The sequence below is a fragment of the Neovison vison genome, chromosome 12 (assembly GCF_020171115.1).
Source record: "Neovison vison isolate M4711 chromosome 12, ASM_NN_V1, whole genome shotgun sequence".
NCBI classification, from domain to species: domain Eukaryota; kingdom Metazoa; phylum Chordata; class Mammalia; order Carnivora; family Mustelidae; genus Neogale; species Neogale vison.
Genome location: NC_058102.1, coordinates 105,382,619 through 105,409,178, shown reverse-complemented (window position 1 = coordinate 105,409,178; position 26,560 = coordinate 105,382,619). Strand labels below are relative to the sequence as shown.

At 40.0% G+C, this 26,560-nt stretch overlaps 1 protein-coding gene across 4 annotated transcripts in view; it reads left to right on the top strand.

Annotated features, from left to right (window-relative positions):
• Positions 1 to 292: 292 nt before the first annotated feature.
• The window catches only part of TULP3 (TUB like protein 3), a 66,076-nt gene continuing 39,808 nt past the window's right edge, over positions 293 to 26,560 (top strand). The window contains exon 1 of one of the 4 annotated variants that reach the window (XM_044226692.1): positions 293 to 310. Coding sequence is in view for 3 of the 4 variants with exons in the window: in XM_044226691.1 (XP_044082626.1) it covers positions 9,965 to 10,014 (50 nt within the window). In the remaining variant the exon portion in view is untranslated. Of the gene's footprint in view, positions 311 to 728; positions 828 to 9,861; positions 10,015 to 26,560 lie in introns of those variants that run through there. The other 3 variants (XM_044226690.1, XM_044226691.1, XM_044226689.1) reach the window with 3 other exon arrangements.

The following is a 26,560-nucleotide window of genomic DNA, read 5'->3' as shown; positions in this document are numbered from 1 at the left end:
AAGATTTCTTGGAAATGAGAGTACATATTTGGATAGGGAATCTCGTGGGATATGGATGTTTGAAGATCATCCACAGAGTGGTAAACGGGAAAGGTTCTTAAAATCTGTAGAATTGATCCAGCAATGCTGTAAAAGCTTGGGCTGGAGTAGGGAAGGCGGAAGGAATTTTGTGCAGTTGGAATGCCATACCAGATAGCTATGAAAGATGCATTCAACGGCAATGACTGCTGGAGAGGGTGCAAGTGTGCTTCCCGGAAGGCTCTGGTGTCGGGAGGGCCCGGACTGTGAGGGCACCAGCAGAGGTCTATGAGTGAGTTCTAACATTACAGACCTCCAGAAAGCGCTGTGGGTGGTCTCGGTACAAACGGCGGCTACTCGGGGAGGCCGCTCAGTGGGTGGCGGTTAGGGGGATGGGCCGCTCCTCCGACAAAATGACTTCCCCTCCGCTGGGAGCCACCGCGACTGACGCGAACACATCCCTCCGCCCTCCACCCCATCCCATCCGGGAGAAGCGCTCGGGGGACCCAGTTTTACCCAGCGCGTCACCCGAGTTCGGGCGCAGGCGCCTTTAACTCCCGGCGCCTCCGCCCCCTAGAAACCCTCCCGCAGCGCCGGGCGGCAGCAATAGCCAATGAGATACGAGCGGTGCGCACGAAGACCAATAGGCGGAGGCAACAGTGCGTGGTGCGGTTGCCAGGGGGCGGGGCCCGGCTTCCTGCCAGGCTTGCCACCCTAGCAGGGGCGTCGGGGGTTCTGGACTTGGTTGCCACTTCCTGAGCCGCGGGGATGGAGGCGTCGCGCTGCCGGCTCGGACCCCGCGGGGACAGGTCCGAGAGGGGTGGTGGCTGGTCTCGTCTCGAGCGGGGCGGAAGGACTGAGTGAGACCATGGCGGTCCTCTCTGGGAGCTCTGAAGAGAGGGTGGTGGTCTCGGGTCGGGGAGGGAGGGACGGATTTGGCAGCAGGAGGCGTTTTGGGCCCCCAGCTCCGCGGTGGAGGGATCCCTTTTTCCCGGTGAGCGGTAGGAGGCAGAGGCTCTGCAGCCCGCACCGAGAGCGGGGACTTTGTGTTCAGGTCCCTGCTTGGGAAACTCTTGGAGTTTTCGTTATGAGCTGGTCTTGCTCTCTGTGGGCCTCGCTTACTCGAAATGCGTTAGCCCTGCTCCTCACGCACTGCCCGGCGGGATCATAACTGAGGTGGATGAAGTCCTTCCCGGGGGTGTTGAGGCGGAAGGTTGTGGGTGGTATTTAATCGTTTGCTCTAATGCCATTGCTTTTGGCAGGCGGTGCTGAATTCTGGAACGGAGTCCGAGGGCTGAAAGTGCGAAACTAATCTTTCGCTTCTATCTGCTTCATAGTAATTGTCTTTTATTTAGGATTGTTCGTCTTATTTGCAGTGTACCATACCCTTGTTTGCGCCCCTCTTTCCTGCCTCCGCCAGAGGGAGAGCCTGGGAAATAAAACAATCCGAAATCTCAGTCTGTCAATTTCTTGTTAGCTAGGTTAATGGAAAGTTAAGGGGGAGCGGCATGATTCATTGGCTTCAAACTTCGGCATTGTCGGAGAATTGAACTCATACACGCCAACAGTATTCCCCGCTTTTTATGCCATTATCATGGCAAATAAAGATGTAGCATGTAAGGATTTAGTCTGATATTTAGATTAGTAGATATTTAGACGATTCTAAACCATTTAAAAACGTCACAAGGAGGTGTTGGGCATAGAGAACCCTTGTTTTTCCCTTTCATCAGATTTTATTTATGTGATAGCTGCTATCTGAAAGATTTGTTCACTGCACTTTCTTTTTCTCAACTTGAGAGAAAATAACCCACGTTTACCAGTATAACCATGGAAATGCTAGGAAGACGAAGATAAAATTCAGCGTTTTTGTTGAATTCAGATGCTGTATGTTCAGTGTGGTCATTCAGTAAATTAATTGAATGAATTTATGGCAATAAATTTCTTGGGTACCAGGTATTTGATATATGACTCGTGATTTTTGGGGGGTGGGGTGAGGAGTTGACTTTGAAACTGAGACCAGGAGGCAAAGTGGCTTTTAATCTATTGGATCTGAAGTTTAAAAGGATGATTTTAAAGTTTCCCCCTCTTTTTCTTTGCAAAGAAAACAGCTCTTTAGTTTAAAAATTAACATCAAAGGAGACCGTGAGTCACTTAATGTTTCTACTGCCCTAGGTAATATTAAGTGCAGTTTCTATGACTGTTTAACTCAGTTGTTGCTGAGGAGTGGAAATGTCTCTTCTATTTTGGCTTCAGGTTGCGTGTTTAATGTTTTTGGTGAAATACATTGATACAAAAAAAATACATTGATACAGTTTTTGGTATTAATACCTTTCGATGTGAAGTATAATATCTGACTTTTAAGTTTCCTGTGATTTTTTTTTCCTTTAAATTTTACCATGTTTCCTTTGATTGTTTACAATGAGGAAGATTTCAGTAAAGTGGAAAAATTACTAACAAAGTTCAATTATTTTTCCTATTTCTGAAATAGTGGGTGAAAATTGGGGATGGAATTTGAAACATCACTCTCAGGACCTTTGTTGAAGCTAGGCATTTTGTATTATAGATTCCCTGGAGATGACCATGCCTGGCTAGTGCTAGAACTTGAGCTTTCTCTGGCCTTTGTCCCTGATAGAGAATTGAAGGTATGGTGAGAGATTTCTCCATGTGATGTGACCTTGTGACCCAGTTGACTAAGAATGTTCTAGCCTGTGGTTTATCCATGCTTTCTCATTAGGAATAAAAACAGTCATAGTAGCTGGAGGTTATATATTGTCCAGGCTTGTTATTCTCTCTCACGTTCTCTCTTTTTGAAGATTTATTTATTTTAGAGAGTGTATGTGCACGCAAGAGTGAGTGAGCACGGGGAGGGGCAGAGGGAGAGAATCCTGAAGTAGACTTCCCACTGAGTTGGATCCCTGGACTGAGACTACGTGACCTGAGTCAAAATCCAAGGGTCAGCCACTTTACCTTCTGCACCAGCCAGGTGTGCCCCTTTCTCTTTTTTGAATGGTTCATCAGGTCAGCTAATTGTTGGCAAATAGACCTACCCAGTGCTTAAATATACTCAGAATAACTAATCCATGACTGCAGTATGTTTGGCGGATATTAAAAGCTCCTAATAACATCAGACTTGCATGTATTTCTCCAAATGCAGACCTAGAAAAGAGAGACTAATCCTCTGCAGTAAATTTTATTTTTTCTGAGACCTTTCTGTTCCAAGCAGACAGACTCAGACATTTTTTGGAATAGTTTTCATTTCTGACTTCACTTATTCTTTCCTATGGAAACTCTGCTGTTTTTCCTGCATCTGTGCCCATTGAAAGAAAATGCTAACATTTGTTCTTACTAAGGGGAAATATATGCTTGAATTACTCAGAGGCAGAGTTGAAGTTGCCTTGCTTCTCCATATTTGAGGACTCTGGGACAAGAAGGGGCCTTGATCATTCCTTTCGTTCTCCTGTTTGAGAAGAGTGGAATTATTATGGCTTCTTTCAAACTAGAATTTCCTGTGCTCTGCTTTTGCTTTATCTCCTCCGAATCCATTCACTAGAAATAAGCTCTTTGTTCTGCTAAATCTATTCTGCCGCATCAGATGTCCTTACTGTCAGAAATAATGAAGGCTGCAAAATTTTCCTGGCCTGCTTGAGGGAAGACGCCATGGCCACATGCTGATTGATGTGCTGTCTTTATTTACTCATTTTAATACCTGTCATGAGGGCTTGATAATGAGGATTGCCATCTCTGTCTCGCTGCCTTAGAACTTCTGCAAAAACATAAATGATGAGTACTGTGTCATGTGAGTCACAGAACCCCTGGAAGACCATGGTTCTGAAGGGGGTTATAGTAATACTTTTATTGTTTATAAGATGGCATTTGCTGTTTTACCACATGGCATTGTGGGAGACACTGGAAACTTCTACTGGGTTCCTGAGTTCTATTCCCAGCTTTTTTACTCTCTGGCAGTGTGATTTGAGCAGCTCATATACTTTTTTTTTTTGAAGATATTATTTATTATTTATTTGACAGACAGAGATCACAAGTAGGCAGAGGCAGGCGGAGAGAGAAAGAGAGAGGAGGAAGCAGGCTCCCTGCTGGGCAGAGAGCCCAATGCGGGGCTCTATTCCAGGACTCCGGGATCATGACCTGAGCCGAAGGCAGAGGCTTTAACCCACTGAGCCACCCAGGCGCCCCAGCTCCTCTACTTTTTTGGCTTTAGTTTTCTCCTCTGGAAAATAAAGGTTTCTTTGGATTCCCTCAGAGATTTATAACAAATTTATAAAATGACATATATATTTTAAAATAATGCATGGCTCAAATTTCAAAAGATACAAAATAATATTCAGTGAAAAATATGTCTTGCTGTCTCCATTCACCGTGTTCATTCATTGATGGACATCCTAGGGGACCTTCCAAAGATATTGTGTTAAATCTATAAATATTCCTTTCCCACTCCTAAAGTTGATGATTTTAAATTTTAGGGTAAAATAGGACACTTTAAACCCTACTGTCTACTTTCATCATTGACGAGGTGTTTTTAGAACACAAACTATAGTTCCTGCAAAAATTTTCCTGTGGTAATTAAAGTATAGAAAATAAGACCGTAAGAAGAAAACAAGTATTATTTTTCAGACAGACTCCTAGAAGAATAAATCTTGGTATTCAGTGTTTCAGGAAAAAACTTCAGTACATCTGTAGTTTGCCTTTGATTTTAGGTTTTAGAATGCAACCAATTTTTTTTTTAAGATTTTGTTTATTTATTTGACAGAGATCACAAGTAGGCAGAGAGGCAGGCAGAGGGCAGGGGGTGGAAGCAGGCTCCCGCTGAGCAGGGAGCCCCTTGGAGGGCTCCATCTCAGGATCCTGAGATCATGACCAGAACCTTAACCCACTGAGCCACCCAGGTGCCTCTAGAATGCAACCAATTTAATAGATAATTGACTTGTTTCACTATTGAAACAGTGTAGGGGGCCTGGGTGGCTCAGTCATTAGCGTCTGCCTTTGGCTCATGTCTTTATCCTGGGGTCCTGGGATTGAGCCCCGCATCGGGCTCCCTGCTCAGTGGGTGGAGGGGGGGTGCTGGTTCTCCCTCTCCCACTCCCCCTGCTTGTGTTCCCTCTCTCGCTCTGTCTCTCTCTGTCAAATAAATAAATAAAAATCTTTAAAAAAAAAAAAAAAGGAACAGTATAATTTTGTTATGGTAATGCCGTATGAACTTAGATAAGGTAGAGAGGAGTTTTTGTTTTTGTTTTTGTTTTGGCTGAGTAAAGGTCTTAAGCTGTGCTGTTTTAAAAGGGAAAATCTAAAAAAAAAAAAAATGAAAGGCAAAATCTGAGGGGCGCCTGGGTGGGTCAGTGGGTTGGGCCTCTGCCTTTGGCTCAGGTCATGATCTCAGGGTCCTGGGAACGAGACCCATGTTGGGCTCTCTGCTCCGCGGGGAGCCTGCTTCCCCACCCTCTCCACCCCACCTCTCTGCCCGCTTGTGATCTCTCTCTCTCTCTTCCTCTCTGTCAAATAAATAAATACATACATCTTTAAAAAAAAAAGAAAAGGGAATATCTGCCCAGATAAAATATTCGGTAATAAGGCTTACGTTTGAGTATCCTTTGCTGCCCTCATAGCATGTCACTAATTTGATCTCTCTTGAGCTTCATATATCCGAAGAAAGCAGGGCTGGTATTGTGATTTTCATATTATAGATGGGGAAGTTAAGAATGAGAAGGATATGATATACCTAAGGTCACATGACAAGTAAGTGAGGCAGTCAAAAGTAAAATTCAGAAGTAAAATCCAGGCTTTTGATTTCTAGTCTCCGCTTCCGCCCCCCATCCCCTGACCATGTATTATCGAAATATCTATTCCAAATATTCTGGATGCCATTTTTACAAATAAATGATGACAGTGGGTACTGATTACATTCTAATTGTTTTCAGCATGAGCATTTGAAGAAATCAGACATTTTAGTGAGGTATTAATTTCATCCAATGGAAAGGGAGTGGAAATATTTCCTTGGTATTGTTAGGCAAACAAATGCACTTTCATCTTTATCCAAGAACTAGAAGGAGAGTAAGAAATATTCCTGAAGAGAGAAATGTAACCCTGAGGAAAGGAGAATCAGGCAAAAGGCAGAATGAACTTAGATTCTGAGTAACGTTCATTTTACATCCAGAAGAAATGAATTCTTTGACTTCTGACTCAAATTATACATTTAAAATAACCTTTCTGTTTGGTTCACTCAAAAGAATGTTTTTGCTTTTACTCTGTGGAACAAGCAAATGAAGAGGGTTTCACTCTAATTTTTCTTGCTCCATTATTTGGGGCCAAATGAATGATTCAATCAGTTACCAACTTTTCCTTCTCATTGCCTCTCTCCCCGCAAACAATTTCTCCTTCTTTCTGAAGAAAAGAAATAGGCCCACTAAATGGGCCTCTTGGGAAATGGATTTTCATTCCCTGGCTTCAATTAAGTTAGTTGCAGATTGTGGCAGTCATTCAAATAGAAAAGGGCTGAGCCTAGAATACTAACATTTGTCCTCAGATGAAGAAGGATAGGTTTCAAAGGAGTCTTTTCTGGCAGTTCTAATTTGATCTTCCTATGCCTTTTCCCAGGAGCAGCGTTCTGAGCTAGCCAGAGGTGTTCTCGGCGTCTCAGTGCATGTGAAAACATAGCCTTCTAGGACTGACATTTGGGACTGGGACAAAATAACTCTGTTTGTCAGTTGACTTAGAGGAAATTACTTTAGTAATAGCTATTGCCCTACTTATGACACCAGAATCAGTCCAGACGGTGAAACCTGATGACTCCTTTTCACTATATACAACTAACCAACTCCTCTCATGGGTTTCTTCAGAATCCACTCACTGGCTTAGAAATTCTGCTACCTAAAAATACCAAATGAATGGGCATCCTGACTGAAAAGATTCTTGGAAGACTTGTTGAAATACCATAGTAGTGCAGTTCCAGACTGCTGACTGCTGGAGTGTGTGTGGTCAGTGGTGCAGGTTAGCATGCTAAGTTGTTCCACTTTTTGGCTATTTTTAATAATGCTGTTGCAGACATTAGTATCCAGGTCGTTGTGTGCACATATATTTTCATTTCTTTTACATATATACCTAAGTGGAGTTACTGGGTCATATGGTCACTCTTGTATCTTACAACTTGAGGAACAGCAGGCTTGTTTTCCAAAATGGCTGCAACGTTTTACATTCCCTGCAGCCAGGCACTGGGCTTCCTTTCTCTACCTCCTCACCATTACTTGTTATTGTCTGTCTTTTTGATCATAGTCTCAATGTGAATGTGATGTGAAATAGCATCTCACTGTGCTTTGATTTGCACTCCCTTAATGATGAATAATTGAGCTTTGTTATATGCTTATTGATTATTCCTATATCTTTAGAGAAATATCCATTCATTTACTTTGCATTGTAATTGTTTTGGATTGTCTTTTTATTACTTAGTTGTAAGAGTTCTTTATAAGTCTTCTGGTACAATTCCCTATCAGAGAAATGATTTATAGATACTGTCTCTGTCAGGAGGTTGCCTTTGCACTTTCTCGATGGTGCCTTTTGAAGTGCAGATGTATTTTATTTTGATATAGTCCAATTTATTAGTTTTTCTTTTTATCTCTTTTGTTTCTGGTGTTGCACCTAAGCAATCATTGCCTAATCCAGGTTTATAAAATTTGGTCAGATGTGTTTTTCTAAGGTTTTTAAGCCTTATATTTAGGTCTTTGATTCATTTTGTGTATGCTGTGAGGTAGGGGTCCAAATTCATCCTTTTTGCATGTGGATATCCAGAACCATTTGTTGATAAAACTATTTTGAACCTATTTTTAAAACTGAAGTGTAATAGACTACTTTCCAACTTAGTACCTCTAGATCTACCTTATTCTTTTGAATAACCACAAAGTATTATTTTCATAAATATATCTTATTAATTGCTCACCTGTTGACCAACCTTAATATTATCTTAGGGGGGTTCTATTAAAAACAATGAAAAATAGCATCTGTGTTACATGATGTATTTGGCCTAGTCTTTTGTAAACTTTGTATGTTAGGGGATGCAGAGTTTAATTTTAGTAGAGGCTGCTAAATTTCCCTCCAAAAAGGTTATGAACTATTTCTTCAACAGACTATGAATGCTCATTTTTTTAATTTTAAAAGATTTTATTTATTTGACAGAGATGACAAGTAGGCAGAGAGACAGGCAGAGAGAGAGAGAGAGAAAGGAGAGCAAGCAGGCTCCCCACTGAGCAGACAGTCTGATGCGGGGCTCGATTCCAGGACCCTGGAATCGTGACCTGAGCTGAAGGCAGAGGCTTAACCGACTAAACCACCCAGGCACCCCTGAATGCTCTTTTTTTTTTTTTTAAAGATTTTATTTATTTATTTGACAGAGAGAGATCACAAGTAGGCAGAGAGGCAGGCAGAGAGAGAGAGAGAGAGAGAGAGGAGGAAGCAGGCTCCCTGCTGAGCAGAGAGCCCAATGCGGGACTTGATCCCAGGACCCTGAGATCATGACCTGAGCCGAAGGTAGCGGCTTAACCCACTGAGCCACCCAGGCGCCCCTGAATGCTCATTTTAAAGTGGAGCAGTTACTATTCTTTCTTGTTGCTTAGTCCCTTATGTATACAGATTGATTACATAGTAGGCACTCAGTAAATATTTACAGGTGATAAAGATGAGGGTAAAATTGAGGATCTGCCTGCAGTTTGGATCAGGGTCCCTTTAAGCTGGTCTTTGAGACAAAGAATATAAAGCCAACTAATGCAAAATCCAACAACTAAAAATCTACACATTAAAGTAGGAACAAAGGTAGCCAAGATTACGGAGGTACTATTATGTTCTTTACAGATGAAACAAAGCATATTGTTTGTGGAGCCCAAAATGTTTACTGGCAGTTGGGATAGGGAATTGCCACAAAAACTGTTCCAGAAGTATATAATAAAAGAAATTTTGATTGACAGGTATAAGAGTTGTAGTTAGCAACATATAACTGAATATGTGATGGGAAGATGTGTCACCTTGGAGGTGCTAAGATTATTAATCATTGTTTGTCTCTCCAATGTGGTTTGGTAAGAGAATTATCAGTGTAAGTTCAAACTTAAGAATCTATTTAAAAATCACTGCTTCCAGCTTTTCCGATATGGAGTAATGATCTCAGATAGATTAATCTTGGCCAACAGAACTGAAGGTCGGTTATGCGATATAAATGATACTATGGTATAGTGTGAAATGCTGTCCCGTGTAAGCTCATAGCTGACACAGAAAATAAAGGAGAAAACCAAAGAACAGAGGAGAAGTCTTCATCATCTTTTGTAATGTGTATGCCAATAGGGTGGATACTATTTTATTAAATCCATGAAAGGTACATCCATAGTTTTAAACTAAAAATAAAGTTTTTTCTTTAAAAAATGATTTTAGGTTTATAGTAACTTCTGTTTAAATTATTTCTCATAGTTAGGCAGTGATGTTTTATCTGTGTCTTCATTATTTTCCATAGCCATACAGCTATAAAATGGGGACAAGTACTATCTAATTTTTACCTACTTTGGAAAGTCCAAAAGTAAGGGATGATGAATTAAAATATTTCTTTAAGGCATAAGTCAAAGGACTTTTTTTTTTTTACCCAACTTTAAAGTTCATTTGTTTTTCAGACATTTGTTTCACATCTTCCCTGTTCTAGGCATCACGTGCCAGGAGCAGTGGTGAGTAATGTTAGAAAGTACTGATGTTTGTTAAGCTTCTCTTGTAATTTGGTTTTTTTTTTGAGTGTTAGACGTTTGTCTCAAGAGTCATAAAAGAAATGACGATGCATGTCACTTGGCTTAGCAGAGGCACTGTTTTGGCAACTGCTCTGCTGTAGTGAAAGCAAGAGAAGCCCCAGAGAAGCCTAGAGTACATCTCTTGACACCACAGCTATGGCAGAAATGCCCTATACAAGACACCGATGTGGATACATTTAGCTTCATTACCCACAGGCTTGCACTTGAACCAGAGGTATGTACATGGTCCCTTAATAGAAGTTGCTCCTGTGGGTTTTCCCGGGATTCATGTTACTAACTGGGATAATGGCATCAGTTTTGATTTCTAGTTGAAAAACAATCATCAGACGTTCTCAGGGTTGTGAACTCAAGACCTACATTAGGCATCCAGCTTACTTTAAAAAAAAAAAAATTTAGGGCCGCCTGGCTGGGTCAAGTTGGTAGAGCATGCGACTCTTGATCTCGGGGTTGTGAGTTAGAGCCCCACATTGGGTGTAGAGATTACTTAAAATTAAAAGGGGTGCCTGGGTGGCTCAGTTGAGTGTCTGCCTTTGTCTCAGATCATGATCTCAGGGTCCTGGGATGGAGTCTTGGGTCCGGGCTCCCTGCTTGGTGGGGAATCTGCTGCTCCCTCTCCTTCTGCCTCTCTCCCTTGCTTGTGCTCACCCACTGTCTCTTCTTTCTCTCTCAAATAAGTAAAACCTTTTAAAAATTCTAAAAAGAAAAATAAAATTGACAGTTTTTCCCCCTTATTTTATTTTTTTTTAAAGATGTTATTTATTTATTTGACAGACAGACATCACAAGTAGTCAGAGAGGCAGGCAGAGAGAGAGAGGGGGAAGCAGCCTCCCTGCTGAGCAGAGGCCCTATATGGGGCTTGATCCCAGGATCCTGAGATCATGACCTGAGCCGAAGGCAGAGGCTTTAACCCACTGAGCCACCCAGGCACTCCTCCCCTCATTTTAAAATGCAGCCATTTAAGAGCCTTCACGTGCTTGCGTCGGCAGCCCATATACTAAGCCTTCAAGCATATTTTGAGTGAGCACATGTAGCAGTTAGTGGAGATCAGATAAGTGTACTTATAACAGACATTGGGTTGATTAATACATGGCTCCTATATTGATTTCAACCATTTATAGTTTCAACTTGTTTTATTCTTAGTTACAGTTTTTAAATTTTTTAAAAAGATTTTATTTATTTATTTGACAGACAGAGATCACAAGTACGCAGAGAGGCAGGCAGAGAGAGGGGGGAAGCAGGCTCCCTGCTGAGCAGGGAGCCCAATGTGGGGCTCGATCCCAGGACCCTGAGATCATGACCTGAGCCGAAGGCAGAGACCTAACCCACTGAGCCACCCAGGCACCCCCATCTTTAGTTACATTTAATAGGCTAAGAAGTTGACTTTTAATATGTGTATTTTATGTCTTTACATGGTACTGTTCTGAAAAAAACTCAGCTTTTCCTTTCTAAATAGGGGAAAACCCAGTCCTCTCCTACTGTGTTTCTTTCCTGCTATGTGTTTCTTGTGTGTCTCCTTAACTTCTTGCACAGAACACTTCATTTCTGACATTTCCGGTCCCCAAATGTGTAGGGTTTTGTCCTCACAACAAGCAATTCTCTGTGACACCAGCTGGGTGTCCCACAATTCAACTCAATTCTGATACCACACTAGTATGGGATCCCACAGGTTAAGGGATGGGTCCCACAAGACTGCTTCTCCCCTGCTACCCCCATTCTTCAGACATCATTCACAAGCCTGGTTATCACCTGTGCTTCTGACCAACTGGCTGTAGATAGTAGGTTCACAGATCCCCTTCTCGGGTTCAAGAGCAACTCACAGAACTCACGGGAACACTTAGCGTTTACCAGCTTATTAAGGGATATGATAAAGGATGTGGGAGAACAGCCAGATAAAGAGATACATAGGGCAGGCCTAGGAGGGTCCCAAGCACAGGAACTTCTGTCCACTGGAGTTGGGGTGTGTCACCCTCCTAGTATGGGTGTGTCCGTCAACCTGGAAGCTCTCCGAGCTCTATTTGTGGGATTTAATGGAGGCTTCATCAGATAGGCATTATCAGTCATTTTCAGCCTCCCTTTTTTCTTTCTTTCTTTCTTTTTTAAAAATAAGATGTATTTATTTGACAGAGAGAGAAACAGTGAGAAAGGGCACACAAGCAGGTCCTGGGAGTGGGAGAGGGAGAAGCAGGCTTCCCGCCGAGCAGGGAACTCCATGCAGGGCTCCATGCGGGGCTCGATCCCAGAACCCTGGGATCATGACCTGAACCGAAGGCAGATGCTTAATGACTCAGCCACCCAGGCACCCCATCAGCCTCCCTTTTCAAGAGAATGGGGCACAGGGCTGAAAATTCCAGGCATCTTATCATGGTTTGATCTTTCAGGTGACCAGCCCTTCCACAGGTACAAAATTCAAAAGGATTGAAACAGTCCGTAATGAAAAATAATATTGCTTCTGGTTCCCCTACCTATTTAGTTTTTCTCCCTGAAGGCAACACTGATATCCTCCCAAAGATACTCTGCATTGTAGATGAAAGATACGTATATATTTTTTCCTTTCATAAATGGTAGTAAATACTTCCCAGTTCCTGCACCTTGCCTTTTTCAGTTGGTAAAACATCTTGGAAATTGTTCCAAATCAGTATCTCTATATTTCTATATTCATGTGTTAGTGATTTTTTTTTAACAGCTGCAGGGTATTCCAATGTGTGGATATGGTATCAGTCCCTCTTGGTGAACATTAGAGTGTGCTATCTTGGTATTATAAACAGTGTTACAGAGTCATGTAAAGTTTATAATCATATGGGGCGCCTGGGTGGCTCGGTCAAGAGACGACTATTGATTTCAGGTCATGCTTTCAGGGTTATGAGATTGAACCCTGTCCTCTATGTCAGGCTCTATGGCAGCCTGAGTTGGGTTCCCCACTGACTGTGAAGCCTTCTTAAGATTCTCTCTCACCATGGGGCACCTGAGTGGCTCAGTGGGTTAAAGCCTCTTCCCTCGGCTAAGATAATGGTCCCAGGGTCCTGGGATCGAGCCCCACATTGGGCTCTCTGCTTGGCGGGGAGTCTGCTTCCCCCTCGCCCCTCTGTCTGCCTCTCTGCCGACTTGTGATCTCTGTCAAATAAATAAATAAAAATCTTAAAAAAAAAAGGATTCTCTCTCATCCTTTCTCAAAAAACAAAATAAGTTCATACTCATACTGGACAGTTGGCTAAAGTTGGGAAATTGTAAGTTTAAAAATTGCTTAAAGAGTTTCTCTAAGAATGTAAGTTGCTTTCATTAGTGATCGGAAATTTTATATTTCATACCAGTGTATTTTTAACATTTCAAAAACTAATGTTAGAGTAAATATGTGATGATTATACAGGACTGAACTTACTTGTTGAGAATAAAGATGTAACAAAACCATGGGAGCTATTGGAAGGTTTGAGTGGAGAGAGTGGAACTTGTGTTTGTTACTTTTTTTTTTCTTACTTCATCGATACTATTTCTGATAATTCCTTATGGAAGTTTCACTGTAGAAATCACTGCCTCGTCTTTGATGAAAGATGCTGTGGAAGGCCGCACATCTTATTTGTAGCTGCTTGAATGTATTGGGTACCCATTATTATTTTATAAGTAGTAAACCATTTTATTTTGACACAGAGATTTAGTTAACATTTATTAATGTGTCATTAATTAAATATAAGCTACTTGGGCAGTAACTGTATCTCTCTTACACAGCACATAGAAAAGGTAGAGATTCAGAAAACAATACAGATTGAATGCATGCTTACTATATACCTGACATTTTTCTAATCATCTTCTTAATTTGTTCAAATGTTATATAGTCATATGAAATTATTTATGCTGTGCGTGGTGGGCAGAGGTTAAATACCTTGTCTGAGAGAGAAAGTAAAGGATCCAGGTTATTAAAAAGCCAGGGAACCTGGATCCAGAGCCTGTCCTTGAAATTATTCCTCTGTAAGGTTGATTGACTTTACTTTCATTCTTAGATGTTTTATGAGATCATTATTAGGATCCCTTTTGTTAGGGAAGGAAAATGTAGAAAAGTAGGATTGTTTGCCCAGGGTATGTTTGTGGAAGGCCTAAAGTTAGAGCTCTCGGTTTAAGGGTATAGATAGGCAAAGACGCTAGGGAAGAGAGGATAGATTTTATCTCCTGGACTTGGAATGGCCTGGCTATTGAGCAATCATTGGTTTTTACCATGGTTAAGACGGCAATTCGTATGTTTTATAAGTAAACTCTTCTTGTCCTTTCTACTTACTTTATCTGTCAACATAGTGGCTTTTTTATCTGTACATAACAAAACAATTCACAAGGAAGGGAGTGTTGTTTTAAAAATAAAATAGAATTGAAGCAGCAGGAAACAGGAGTGATTATTCTCTCTGCTCTGTAGGGAGGGATTGTGTTATGTGTCCGCGTCAGTGCCTGAAGTCGCAGGAGTCATGAACCGTACAGTCTGCTTCACTTACTGCATTTCACTGGTTTTTGCTCGACTCCGCGTCGTGCAGGTCGGGGTTGCTGCGCCAGGCGCTTGCAGAACCACGACTTCCCAGCATCTTGCTCAACTCTGCGATTCACTGGTTTTTAAATTCAATTTTAGGATTCTTGTAAATACATGGTGGTCTTGCAATGCCCTTTCTTTTTGATATTTTGTCATCTGACATCCATAGGAAGGGGTGAAATTCAGAATGATGTTCTTTGAAAGAACTGATCAGAAGGAAAGAGAAGGAAGTCTCAAGAAACAAAGACCAGGCCCTGTATTTGGGGGGAAAAAGGAATCTCTTCATTGGTGTTAGTAAAGTTCTGATATTTATTGTAGTAAATCTTTGCTGAACAACTCCAGGGATGTGAGTCAAGTGGGGACTTGGGGGTAGAAACATGTGGGGAAGGAATGCTTCCCTTTTCCCTTTTCATTGACTTTTCTGGTCTCTGATTCATCTGCATCTTTTCAGCATTATCAATTCACACCTATAATCACATTTATAAATATTTATCATGTGCATATAAAATAATGAAATAGCTTCTATGTAGTTAAATGAAGTTATTCTGATTTCTTTATGACAGATGCTTTGTGACAAATCTCACAGGTACACATGCCAAAATTTCTTGGCAGTGGGAAATGAGGAAGTGAAGAATTGCACAATATGACAAAATATTATGACTCAGTAATTGGGAGTAAATGTATTAAAATTTCAGGTGCATTCCCTTGAAAGGCATATCGGAAATTAAGGCTTTTCACAGGCATTCTAGAGGAAACATTTTTAAAGGCAGTTGTATTTTGAAAGGTCTTTAAAAATATGGAATACGAAACATTACTTTGCACTGGTTGGTGGTATAGTTGAAGGGTATGCTAAGAAAGGCAGTGTCTTTTCTCCTACATAAAGTTACCTGTTTGTGGAGTGTTTATATGCATTCATATTTTTTTCTTAGATCCCAACTGTTTGTCCTTTCTAAAAGAAAGTTTGAATTAGAGTTGGCCATTGTAACTAACCTATCGATTTGTGTCAGTATCAGCTTGAGGTGTCTTAGTATTCTTGGTCCCAAGTAAAATATAAAGCACAATATCCTTCATATAGTGATTGAGAGTATAAACTTTGCAACTAGATTTCCTGGGTTTGGATCCTAGCTCTACCATTCACTGATTGTGTGACCATATAACTTAGCTGTTCCTCAGTTTCCCCAACTGTAAAAAAAAAAGTTGAATTACTTTACTTCAACTTCCTGAACTCAGATTTCAGATCTCTCAGAGCCAATTAGAAATCCCAGGAGAGTTTGATTACTTCTTCTTATATCAGTGTCTACAGCAGTCTCTTAGTTTATGGCCATGGAGACAGGGCCATCCAAAATAAGTAAGATGTATAGATATGGTCCAGACTTTCCATCTTCTCAGAGATAGGGGATTATTTGGGGCAAGGCAAAAGCTTAAAAACACAGTATTGATACTGTCTTTTTTTAATGAATAGATTTTATTTTTTAGAGCAGTTTTAGGTTTATAGAAAAATAAATGTAAGTGCAGAGAGTTCCCATATTGTCCCTCATCCACCCCTCCCCACCTTGTCCCCTATTACCAACATTTTGCATTAGTGTGGTACATTTGTTACAATTGATGAGCCAGTATTAATATGTTATTATTAATTAAAGTCTGTACTTTACATTAGGATCACTCTTTGTACATATATTCTGTGGGTTTTGACAAATATATAGTGACATGTATTTACCGTTACAGTATTATACACAACATGTGTCATTGCCATAAAAATCTCCTGCGCTCTACTTACTTGTTTCTCCATAGATTTTTTGTTGTTGTTTATTTTTTTTTAATCCAAGTATAATTAACATAACAGTGTTTTGTTAGTTTCGGGTGTACGATATAATGCTTCAACAATTTCGTACATTTCTCTGTGCTCATCAAGATAAATATACTTAATCCCCTTTATCTATTTCACCCGACCCCCCCATCCACCTCCCGGATGGCAACCACCGGTTGGTTCACTGTATTTAAGAGTCTGCTTTTTCGTTTCCTTTTTTGTAGTTCATTTGTTTTGAGTCTTAACTTCCACATATGAATGAAATCATATGGTATTTGTTTTTCTTGAACTGACTTACTTAACTTAGCATCAGACCCTCTAGGTCTGTTTTTACTATCTCTGTAGTGTTGCCTTTTCCAGGATGTCGTATGGCTGGAATCATACAGTATGTACAGTATATACAGCTTTTTTAGATTGGTTTCTTTCACTTATCAGTATACCTTTAAGGTTCCTCCATTTCTTGTGTGTGTGTGTGTGTGTGTATAGCTCTTTTCCTTCATCACCGAATAATGTTTCATGGTATGGACGTACCACGGTTTATGTATCCATTCACCCATTGAAGGACATCTTGGTTGCTTCCGGCTTTTGGCATTAAGAATAAAGCTGCTGTAACCACAATGAAAATATTCATGTGCAAGTTTCTGTGTGGACAAAAGTTTTCAGCTCTTTGGGTAAATACTAAGGAGCACAACTGCCAGGTCGTATGATGAGTGTAGGTTTACTTTTGTAAGAAACTGCCAAACTTTCTTCCATAGTTGATGTGCCATTTTTTGCATTTCCTCCAGCAATAAATGAGATTTCTTATTGCTCCGCATCTTTGCCAGCATGTGGTGTTGTCAGTGTTTGGGATTTTAGCCATCTAATAGGTATGCAGTGGTAACTCATTTTTTTTCTTTTTTAATTTGCCATTCTGTAATGGCATATGATGTAGATCATCTTTTCATGTGCTTATTTGCCATCTGTGTATCTTCTTTGGTGAGAAGTTTGTTTAGATCATTTGCCCATTTTTTAATTGGCTTGTTTTATTATGGTTGAGTTTTAAGAGTTCTTTGTATATTTTTGATAGGATTCCTTTATCAGATTTATGTTTTGTAAATACTTTCTCTCAGTTGACATTGTTTTTCACCTTCCCTGGCCTCAGCTTTTCTTTTATTTTTAAAAGATTTTATTTATTTATTTATTTATTTATTTATTTGAGAGAGAGAGAGAAGAGAGCACAAGCAGGGGGAGAGGGAGAGAGAGAAGCAGGCTCCTGGCTTAGCAGGGAGGCCAATGTGGGGCTTGATCCCTGGCATTATGACCTGAGTTCAAGGCAGATAGATGCTTAACTGACTGAGCCAGTTGTCCTGGTTTCTGCTTTTCTACAGTAATTTCCTAGTTGGCAGAGCTGCACATGCTTTGTACTTTTTGGTCAGTGAGGTTCAATGTCACCAACTGGTGACACTTACGTAAGCTTTCCAGCAAGATTCTCACATATGTATCATGGAATAGGAAATTTTAACCTTGCTTTTTCTAATATTCTCACCCCCCCTTATAAAGATGTCTTTATAAGGATACAAATAGTTCCCCAATTTATAGCTGTACTGATGTTCCAAATGTTGGTATGAATTGGTTGGTTGGCATTTAGGATGTTTTCCCAAAGAAAAATCTTTGCCTTGTTCCTGATTGTAGAGGAAATACTTTCAGTCTATCACCGTTGTGTATTATGTTTGCTGTAGGCTTTTCATATATGACTTTTATTATGTGGAGGTAGTTTCCTTCTATTTCTATTCTGTTGAGGGCTTTTATCTTGAAAGGATCTTGAATCTTGTACAGTGCTTTTTCTACATCAAATGTTTTTGTTTTTGTTTCTTTATTTTGTTGATGTGTGCCTGTTTTTGAGAAGCAGGGTGACAGAGGGAAAGAACAGGGACTTTGGTGTCTTACATATAAAAATGTGGCTTTGTTTTTTTTTAATTTATGTGAACTTAAGCTTGGTTTAGTAAATTACCTAAACTCCTGGAGCCACCCTTTTTCATCTATAAAATAACTAAAATAATAGCAACCTGGGGCGCCTGGGTGGCTCAGTGGGTTAAGCCTCTGCCTTCAGCTCAGGTCATGATCTAAGGGTCCTGGGATTGAGCCCCACATCGGGCTCTCTGCTCAGCAGGAGCCTGCTTCCCCCCCTCTCTCTGCCTGCCTCTCTGCCTACTTGTGATCTCTGTCTGTCAAATAAATAAATAAAATATTTTTTAAGATAGCAACCTTACATGGTTCAAATGAACAGTAAGTAGATTTATATGTATAAAGGCCTAAGCACTCTCCCTAGCAAATAGAACCTTTTTCTTTCCTTTTATCTCAATGACATGTGTTTATTATTATTGTATTTCTGTTGTTGTTAGGCTTTGCATTCATATTAATATTATTGGTTGGGTTCATATTAATATTACAGTTTTTTTTTATTTTTAAGGCGAATTGTAAGGAAACTTGCAGTAGACTTAAAAAAGAACAAGATAGATAAATTTAAAGCTATTTTAAAAGACAAAGGTAAAATATCTGTGGTGTTAGAATACATATGATCAAGGGATAACTAAATTATGATAATTTATTCAGAATATGACTCCAGTATATCAAACAAGCAAAGGATTTAGATTATTGAAGAGAGACTTTGGACATTAAATTGTTTTTTATACCCTTGAGCAGGTTTATCTAAATGTGGACTACCAAGAGAGAGAATTTCCACTTTATGTATGGTCAGCACTGATCATACTGCTGGTGGAAGTATGAATTGATGTAGTTTGTTTGGGAAGTTAGTTTGGCAATAAAACTAGTCATACCCTTCGCCCAGTCTTCTTCCAAAAAGGATTTAGATCTACCCTTAGTAATCCTATTTCTGGGACTCTGTCTCAAGAAGAAGCCTTGAAATGCAGACACAAGCTTTATTTAAGTTTATTTAATTATTATTGAGGTATTACCTCTGTACAGTAAGTGTACAGTGTGATGACTATTTTATATATGTATATATCCCTATGATATAGCTATAGAACATTTCTATCACCCAGAAAGTTTCCTTGTGCCTCTTTCCAATTTTATCTTTCCTCTACCCTCCGCCCCACAATGGTAACCATTTTTTTAATTTCTATCATCAGAAATGCTTTTGTTGGTTCTTGAACTAATACAAGTGAAACCATACAGTATATACTGTTTCATGCAAGGCTGTTTTCATTTTTTTTTTTTAAGATTTTATTTACTTGAGAGAGAGAGAGAGACAGAGATAGCAAGAGCCAGCACAAGCAGGGAGGAAAGGGAGAGGCAGGCTCCCTGTTCAATCTCAGGACCCTGGGATCATGACCTGAGCCAAAGCCTGACGCTTAACCAACCGAGCCACCTAGAGGACCTGTAAGGCTGTTTTCAATCAGCATAATGTTTTTGAGATTTAACCATATCGTTGTGTTTGTTACCAGTTCTTTTTATTGCTGAATAATATTCCACTGAATGAATATACCACAGTTTGTTTTTTTGTTCTTCTGTTCGTAGACATGTGATTTGAGTTTTTGGCTTTAAGAACATTCTTGTACAACTTTTTGTAGGTATATGTGCTAATTTCTTCTGATATAAATCTTATTGTTATTAAATTAGCAACAACTATGAGGGGTACAGAGCGTGAGAGCTGTGGTGTACAGCCATGGTGCCCTGGTGCACCCTGCCCGCTCTGGCCTTGGAGGGCGGGGTGGAGGGCAGGGGTGGACGGCAGGCCCGGTCTGACCATTGGCGAGCTGCCTGTGCCCTCTCTGCTCCACGTGCATAAATTCATACACAGACATGAATGGATAACAAGAGAAAATGATTTTGGAACTATGGACATCAGAAATTTTACACAGGAACCTTTGGGAGATGTTGTGATGTAGTTTACTGTAGTCTGTCGAAAGTTGGGACAGAATTGAGCAAATAATGTGAGTTTGGTGCTTTGAAAAGTATGAAAGCTGCTAGTGAGCTCTGTTCTTTATCAGGAGAAATAACTGAAATTGATAAAGCCTTCCAGAAAATCCAGGACTTGGCAACAAATCATGTTGTGAACATGGTTGGATGATCAAGATAAACTCAGTAATCCTTCAGAACTGGATGAATTAATGAGTGAAGAAGCATCTGAAAAATTCATAAAATCTACTGAGGAGTGAAAATGGAACCCCTAAATAAAATACTATGAAATAAAAAAATAAATGAATATGCAACAGCATAAATATCCAACAATAGGGGAATAAATTGGTATAGATAAAATATTATGCAGCCACTAAAAATTGTGCTTATAAAAACAAAGGAAGGGGCACCTGGGTGGCTCAGTGGGTTAAAGCGTCTGCCTTCGGCTCATGTCATGATCTCAGGGTCCTGGGATGGAGCCCCACATCGGGCTCTCTGCTTAGCAGGGAGCCTGCTTCCTCCTTTCTCTCTGCCTGCCTCTCTGCCTACTTGTGATCTCTTTCTGTCAAATAAATAAATAAAATCTTAAAAAAAAAAAGGAAAAGTTTACGATATATGACTTGGAAAAAATAATGCATTATTACTATGTAGTTTAATTTATTTTTTAATTATCCTATGATGGAAGTAAGTTACTTTCCTAATAGAAAAAAATACACTTTAAAAATCTGAGTGAGGGGACGCCTGGGTGGCTCAGTTGGTTGGGCAGCTGCCTTCGGCTCAGGTCATGGTCCCAGCATCCTGGGATTGAGTCCCGCATCGGGCTCCTTGCTCGGCGGGGAGCCTGCTTCTCCCTCTGCCTCTGCCTGCCATTCTGTCTGCCTGTGCTCGCTCTCTCTCCCTCTCTCTCTCTGATAAATAAATAAAATCTTTAAAAAAAAAAATCTGAGTGAGGATCCTCGTGCTTTAGATTCTGTGAACTTTGATTATGTAGACAGTAGAGGGTAGTCAATTGAACTTCTTTTGTATCTTTCTTGTACGACTTAGCTTGTATGACTTTTATTTGAATTACAGATGTTTCCCAGTTGTGGATCAATTAGGTAAATCAGATGGAATAGTCGTTCGTTATGTGGTAAAAGATTCATTTCCATTAGTAATTAAAAGCATTGGTGGTTCAGTGGTAGAATTCTCGCCTGCCATTAGTAATTAAAAACATGCAAGTAAACAACTTTAAGTTACTTTTTAAAAAAATATTTACTTATTTTATTTTGGAAAGAGAGAAAGGGAGTGAGCACAAGCAAGAGGGGCAGCGGGAGAGGGAGAGCGAATTCTAGCAGACTCCATACCCAGCGCGGAGTACAACGCGGGCTAGATCTTGCTTGAGATCAGGATGGTGAGATCAGAACCTGAGCGGAAGTGAAGAGTTGGTACTTAACTGACTGTGCCGCCCAGGCGCCCCTTAAATTACTTTAATATATCATTAACCTAACAGAGATAACATCCCAAATTGGCCAGAGCATAGAGAAATAGGTTTTTAACTTGCTGGTAGCAATGTAAGTTTATAAAGTTCTATTTTGGGGAAAAACAATTTAGAAGAATTATAGGTAAGGACTCAAAATTGTATAGTTTATAACTTTTGACTTGAAAATTCCACTTTGAAGAATTCATTGCTGTTCTGTAGTGACACAAAGAACTGCATTCAGCAGAGGGAACAAATCCATCTTACCAGTGGGGTAGGACACTTTTACCATAAAGATATGATGTGTATATGAATTTTGTCAATAAAAGTGGACATATACATAGAAAAAAATAATTGAAAAAAAACCCAAAATGAATTTTCAGAGTGATCACCAGCAAATCTGTGCATGTGTTGAATTTATAGTGCACTTAAAAAAGTCAATTTTACTGTATGATGATTTAAAAAATTAGTACAGACAAACTCAGTTTGAGGAAAAGAAAAAAGTAGATGAAGGTACTGATAAGAATTAGAAATTGATTGTGATGTGAGAGTTTGTAGTACATTGGTACTTTCTCTGTAAAGTTTTTTTTTTTAAGATTTTATTTATTTGGCACAGAGAGAGAGATCACAAGTAGGCAGGCAGGCAGGCAGAGAGAGAGGGGGAAGCAGGGTCCCCACTGAGCAGAGAGCATGATGCAGGGCTTGATCCCAGCACCCGGAGATCATGACTTGAGCCGAAGGCAGAGGCTTAACCCACTGAGCCACGCAGGCACCCACTATAAAGTTTTTTTAAAAATACTTTAAGAGATCACCTATAAATACATTTGTATTATGTATGTATTATGTGTGTTTGTATTATGTGTGTGTTTGTGTGCTAAATCACATTGATTTAAAGTTCTTACTCTTTGCCAGTTTTTGAATGACTGCTCTAATGGGGGATAGGAAACTGACATAAGCATACTATCAGGATATTCAGGGTAAGTATATTTAAAAATGTTCAGAGCACTGTTGAAGTAGAACAGAGGAAATTATTATGGAGAAATTGAGGACTTTTGCATAGAAAAGGTGAGAATTGAACTTAGGGGTGTGTGGTTCTGTTTTAGGTTTTGTTTTTTAGATTTCAGGGGCTGTTCATTCAATGTTAGGTCATTTATTCCCATAGAGAGGATTCTTTTTACAGTGACATTTTAAAAGAGATGTTTTATTTATCACAAATTTACTGTGAACCTGTACCAAGATATTTATTTATTTAATCAATATATATGTTTTATTTAAAGAGCATTATTCCATAGCACTTTTATAGGCTGTGGAACACAGCTAAAGTGAGAGCTCAGTATAATAAGTAATGCTTACCACAAGATTCCCAAGTCAAGAAGGGAAGCATGGACTAGGCCCTCTTACTAAGGCAGGGATATACTTAAAACTTTTTTTATCCAGAAAACGGTTCCTCTCTCTTCGTGTTTTAAAAAATAGTTTTCCTCCCTGTTCTTCAGTTTGGATAATTTCTACTGATATATCATGTTTTTCCTTTTTCTTTGGAAAAAACAAATTTCTTTAGAATCATTTTTAAAATATATATATATTTTTTTAAGTTTTTTTTTTTTAAGATTTTATTTATTTATTTGACAGAGAGAAATCACAAGTAGATGGAGAGGCAGGGAGAGAGAGAGAGAGGGAAGCAGGCTCCCTGCCGAGCAGAGAGCCCGATGCGGGACTCGATCCCAGGACCCTGAGATTATGACCCGAGCTGAAGGCAGCGGCTTAACCCACTGAGCCACCCAGGCGCCCCTAAAATATATTTTTAAAAGATTTTATTTGTGTATTTGACAGAGAGAGAGAGAGAGAGAGTACAAGTAGTGGGAGAGGGAGAAGCAGGCTTCCGACTGAGCAGGGAGCTTAATGTGGGACTTGATCCCATGACCCCAGGATCATGATCTGAGCCAAAGGCAGATGCCTAACCGACTGAGCCACCTAGGCACCCCAGAATAATTTTTTATTGTGTTCTGAACATTATGCACAGCACATTGTAAAGACTCTAGATTCTGTTATTTTTCCATGAAGACTGTTCATTTTTTTCAGTTGGTTTGTTTAAAGGTAGATCACTTATTTGAACTGCAGACTGGGCTGGAAGGCAGCCCTGAGATCTCAGTTTGGTTCTTAGTCTTACCAGGATTGGTTGGAGTCGGCCCCATGCATGCTTTGTTTGGGGTCAACTAGATATTAGGGCTAAATTTAGTGTGCCTGCCAAAGATAAAGATTTGGGGTTCTCAGTCATGGTGATAGATAGTTGACATAGGGTATGACCTGTAGATCAGCACGTAATCCCAAATGCAATAATGGTCAACAGGAGAGGTCGGAAAGTAAAGGGGTATAAGTATCGTGATGGCTGGGACTAATTCCTTGTTCATTCCTGTATCCTTAATGCCTACCTCAGTGCCTGGTATGTAGGGCATGCTTAAGAGTTGCTGACTGAATTTAGTGAAAGGAACAGTTAGGTAAGAGTAGAACAAAGGGGATTTCAAGAAAACAAGAGAGGAGAAAATTTCAGTTAGGAACTGGTGGTTATTTTTGTTAAATATTTCAAGCAAGTCAAGCAGGAATGAAAGGTGAAAACAAGCTATTATTTTTGGCAATGGGAGGAAGAGTTTCAGGGGAATGAGGGAATAGAGCCAGACTGCAATGAGTTGAGAAGTGAATTATAGTTGGAATAGTGACAGGAAGTGTTGGTTATCCTGAAGTTATTTGATGATGATGGGAAGTAGAGAGGGATTCATAACTTTATAGATAGATAAGGTCTGGGAAGGCAGCTTTTTAAAGAATAATTGTGAGCCGAGGAAAGAAGCTACTAGAGATGGAGAAGCTGGAGAGGGAGGAGCAGTATTCATTGTAATTCTAGGGAAATGGGCCAGAATCAGTTCTCCAGTATCAGAGTTTACTTTATGGGGAGGAACGTCTTCTGTGATAGGAAGAGAGAGGAAGCACGTGTATTTTTATGAGTACGGTTGGAGAGGAGAATGGGAAAAGGCCTCTGTGTGGCCCTTGGGCCCTCTTGAGAGAGGAGTAACAGAGTAGCTAAAACCTAATACATATGATGTGTTTTATTCTCCAACTTACATGCTTTTTTAAAAAAATTTTAAAGTTTATTTATTTAAGTAATCTCTACAACCCGATATGGGGCTTGAACTCACGACCCAAAGATCAAGAGTCACATGCTCTTCCAACTGGGCCCGCAGGGGCCCGTCCAACTTGCATGCTTGTTTATTGTGCATATTTTTGAGGCAAGCCTGATCTTAGATCTTTAATTCCAAATACTTATAAAAGGCCTGAAAAATGTGTGTGGGAACACATAGCAGTTAGATTTAACATTGAATATGTTGGAGACTTTTCATCATTATAGTTTGTAAAAGCTTAATATATATAGTTTGCGTTGGTGTAACATTATGTTGACACTCATGCTGTAGTCGGAACTGGACTGAATTATTGTTTGACTCCCTTTGTAGGTGGATTTAAAAAACACTTTTATTGAGGTGTAATTGACATACATCAAACCTCACATTTAAAGTGTACATGTATGGGGCGCCTGGGTCGCTCAGTGGGTTAAAGCCTCTGTCTTTGGCTCAGGTCATGATCCTAGGACCCTGGGATCAAGCCCCCCATCAGTTTCTCTGCTCGGCAGGGAGCCTGCTCTGCCCCCGCCCACACACCCCTGCCTGCCTCTCTGCCTACTTGTGATCTTTGTCTGTCAAATAAACAAATAAAATTTTAAACAGTACATGTTGATGAGTTTTGACCCCTGTATACCCCTGTGATACCATTGCTACAGTCAAGATAATGATCCCCCAAAGTTTCCTTTTGCCCCTTTATAATCCATCCTTCCTTCTCAATGTCAGATACCCCCTGCTTTTTGTCACTGTTGATCAGTTTGTGTCTTCTAGAATTTTACGTGTCATCCTACAGTGTGGGCTCTTTCTTGTCCTTAGCAGGATGGTGTTGGTATTCATCGATTTTTGTCATGTGTATCAGTAGTTTTCTCCTGTTTAGGGCCAGATAGTATCTCTTAGAAAATTTATCTGTTCATCCAATGATGGACATATGGGTCACTTTCACATTTTGGCTAATACAAATAAAACTGCTTAAAAAATTTAAAAATAAAGCTGCTTTGAACATCCATAGATACTTTTTTCTTTTCTTTCCTTTTTTTTTTTTTTTTTTTTTTGTGTGTGTGTGTGTGTGTGTGGACATATGCTTTCATGTCTCAGGTGAATTTCGGAGTGGAGTGCTTGGATCAAATAGTGGGTATATGTTTGACAGTTTTTCAAAAGTAGCTGAAAGGGGTTGCACATTTTGCACGCACCTGCCGGTTGATCAGCCACATGAGTTCAAGTTGCTCTACATCCTCACCAACACTGGTGGTCAGTCTTTAAATTCTAGCCTTTCTGGTGGTTATGTATTGACATTTCATTGTGGTTTTAATATGAGCTGAAGGCAGACGCTTAACCAGCTGAGCCACCCAGACGCCCCTTTTGTCTTTTTGATACTAGCTGTTCTGACAGGTGTGAGGCGATATCTCACTGTGGTGGTGATTTGCATTTTTCTCATGATCAGTGATATTGAGCACTTTTTCATGTACCTGTTGGCCATCTGTCTGTCTTTGGAAAAATGTCTGTTTCCTTTGCTGTGTGGAAACTTTTTACTTTGATGTAGTCTCACTAAAGCGTTTATTTTTATGAAGTCCAGTTTGTTGATTTTATTGATTTTTAGTATGTATATTTAAGTAAAAGACATAACCAAACCTACAGTTTTTCTCACAGAAGTGGGAGTGGGAAAAATAGAGCCTAGGTGGCTCAGTCATTAAGCATCTGCCTTTGGCTCAGGTCATGATCCCAGGGTCCCTGGGATAGAGCCCCACGTCAGGCTTGCTGCTCAGAGGGGAGTCTGCTTTTCCCTCTCCCTCTACCCCTCCCCCAACTTATTCTCGCTTGCTCTCAAACAAATAAATAAAAATCTTTAAAAAAATTAAAATAGAGCTTCTATATGATCCAGTAATTCTATTCCTGGGTATTTATCAAATACTTAAGTCAAATCTTTGATTAAGT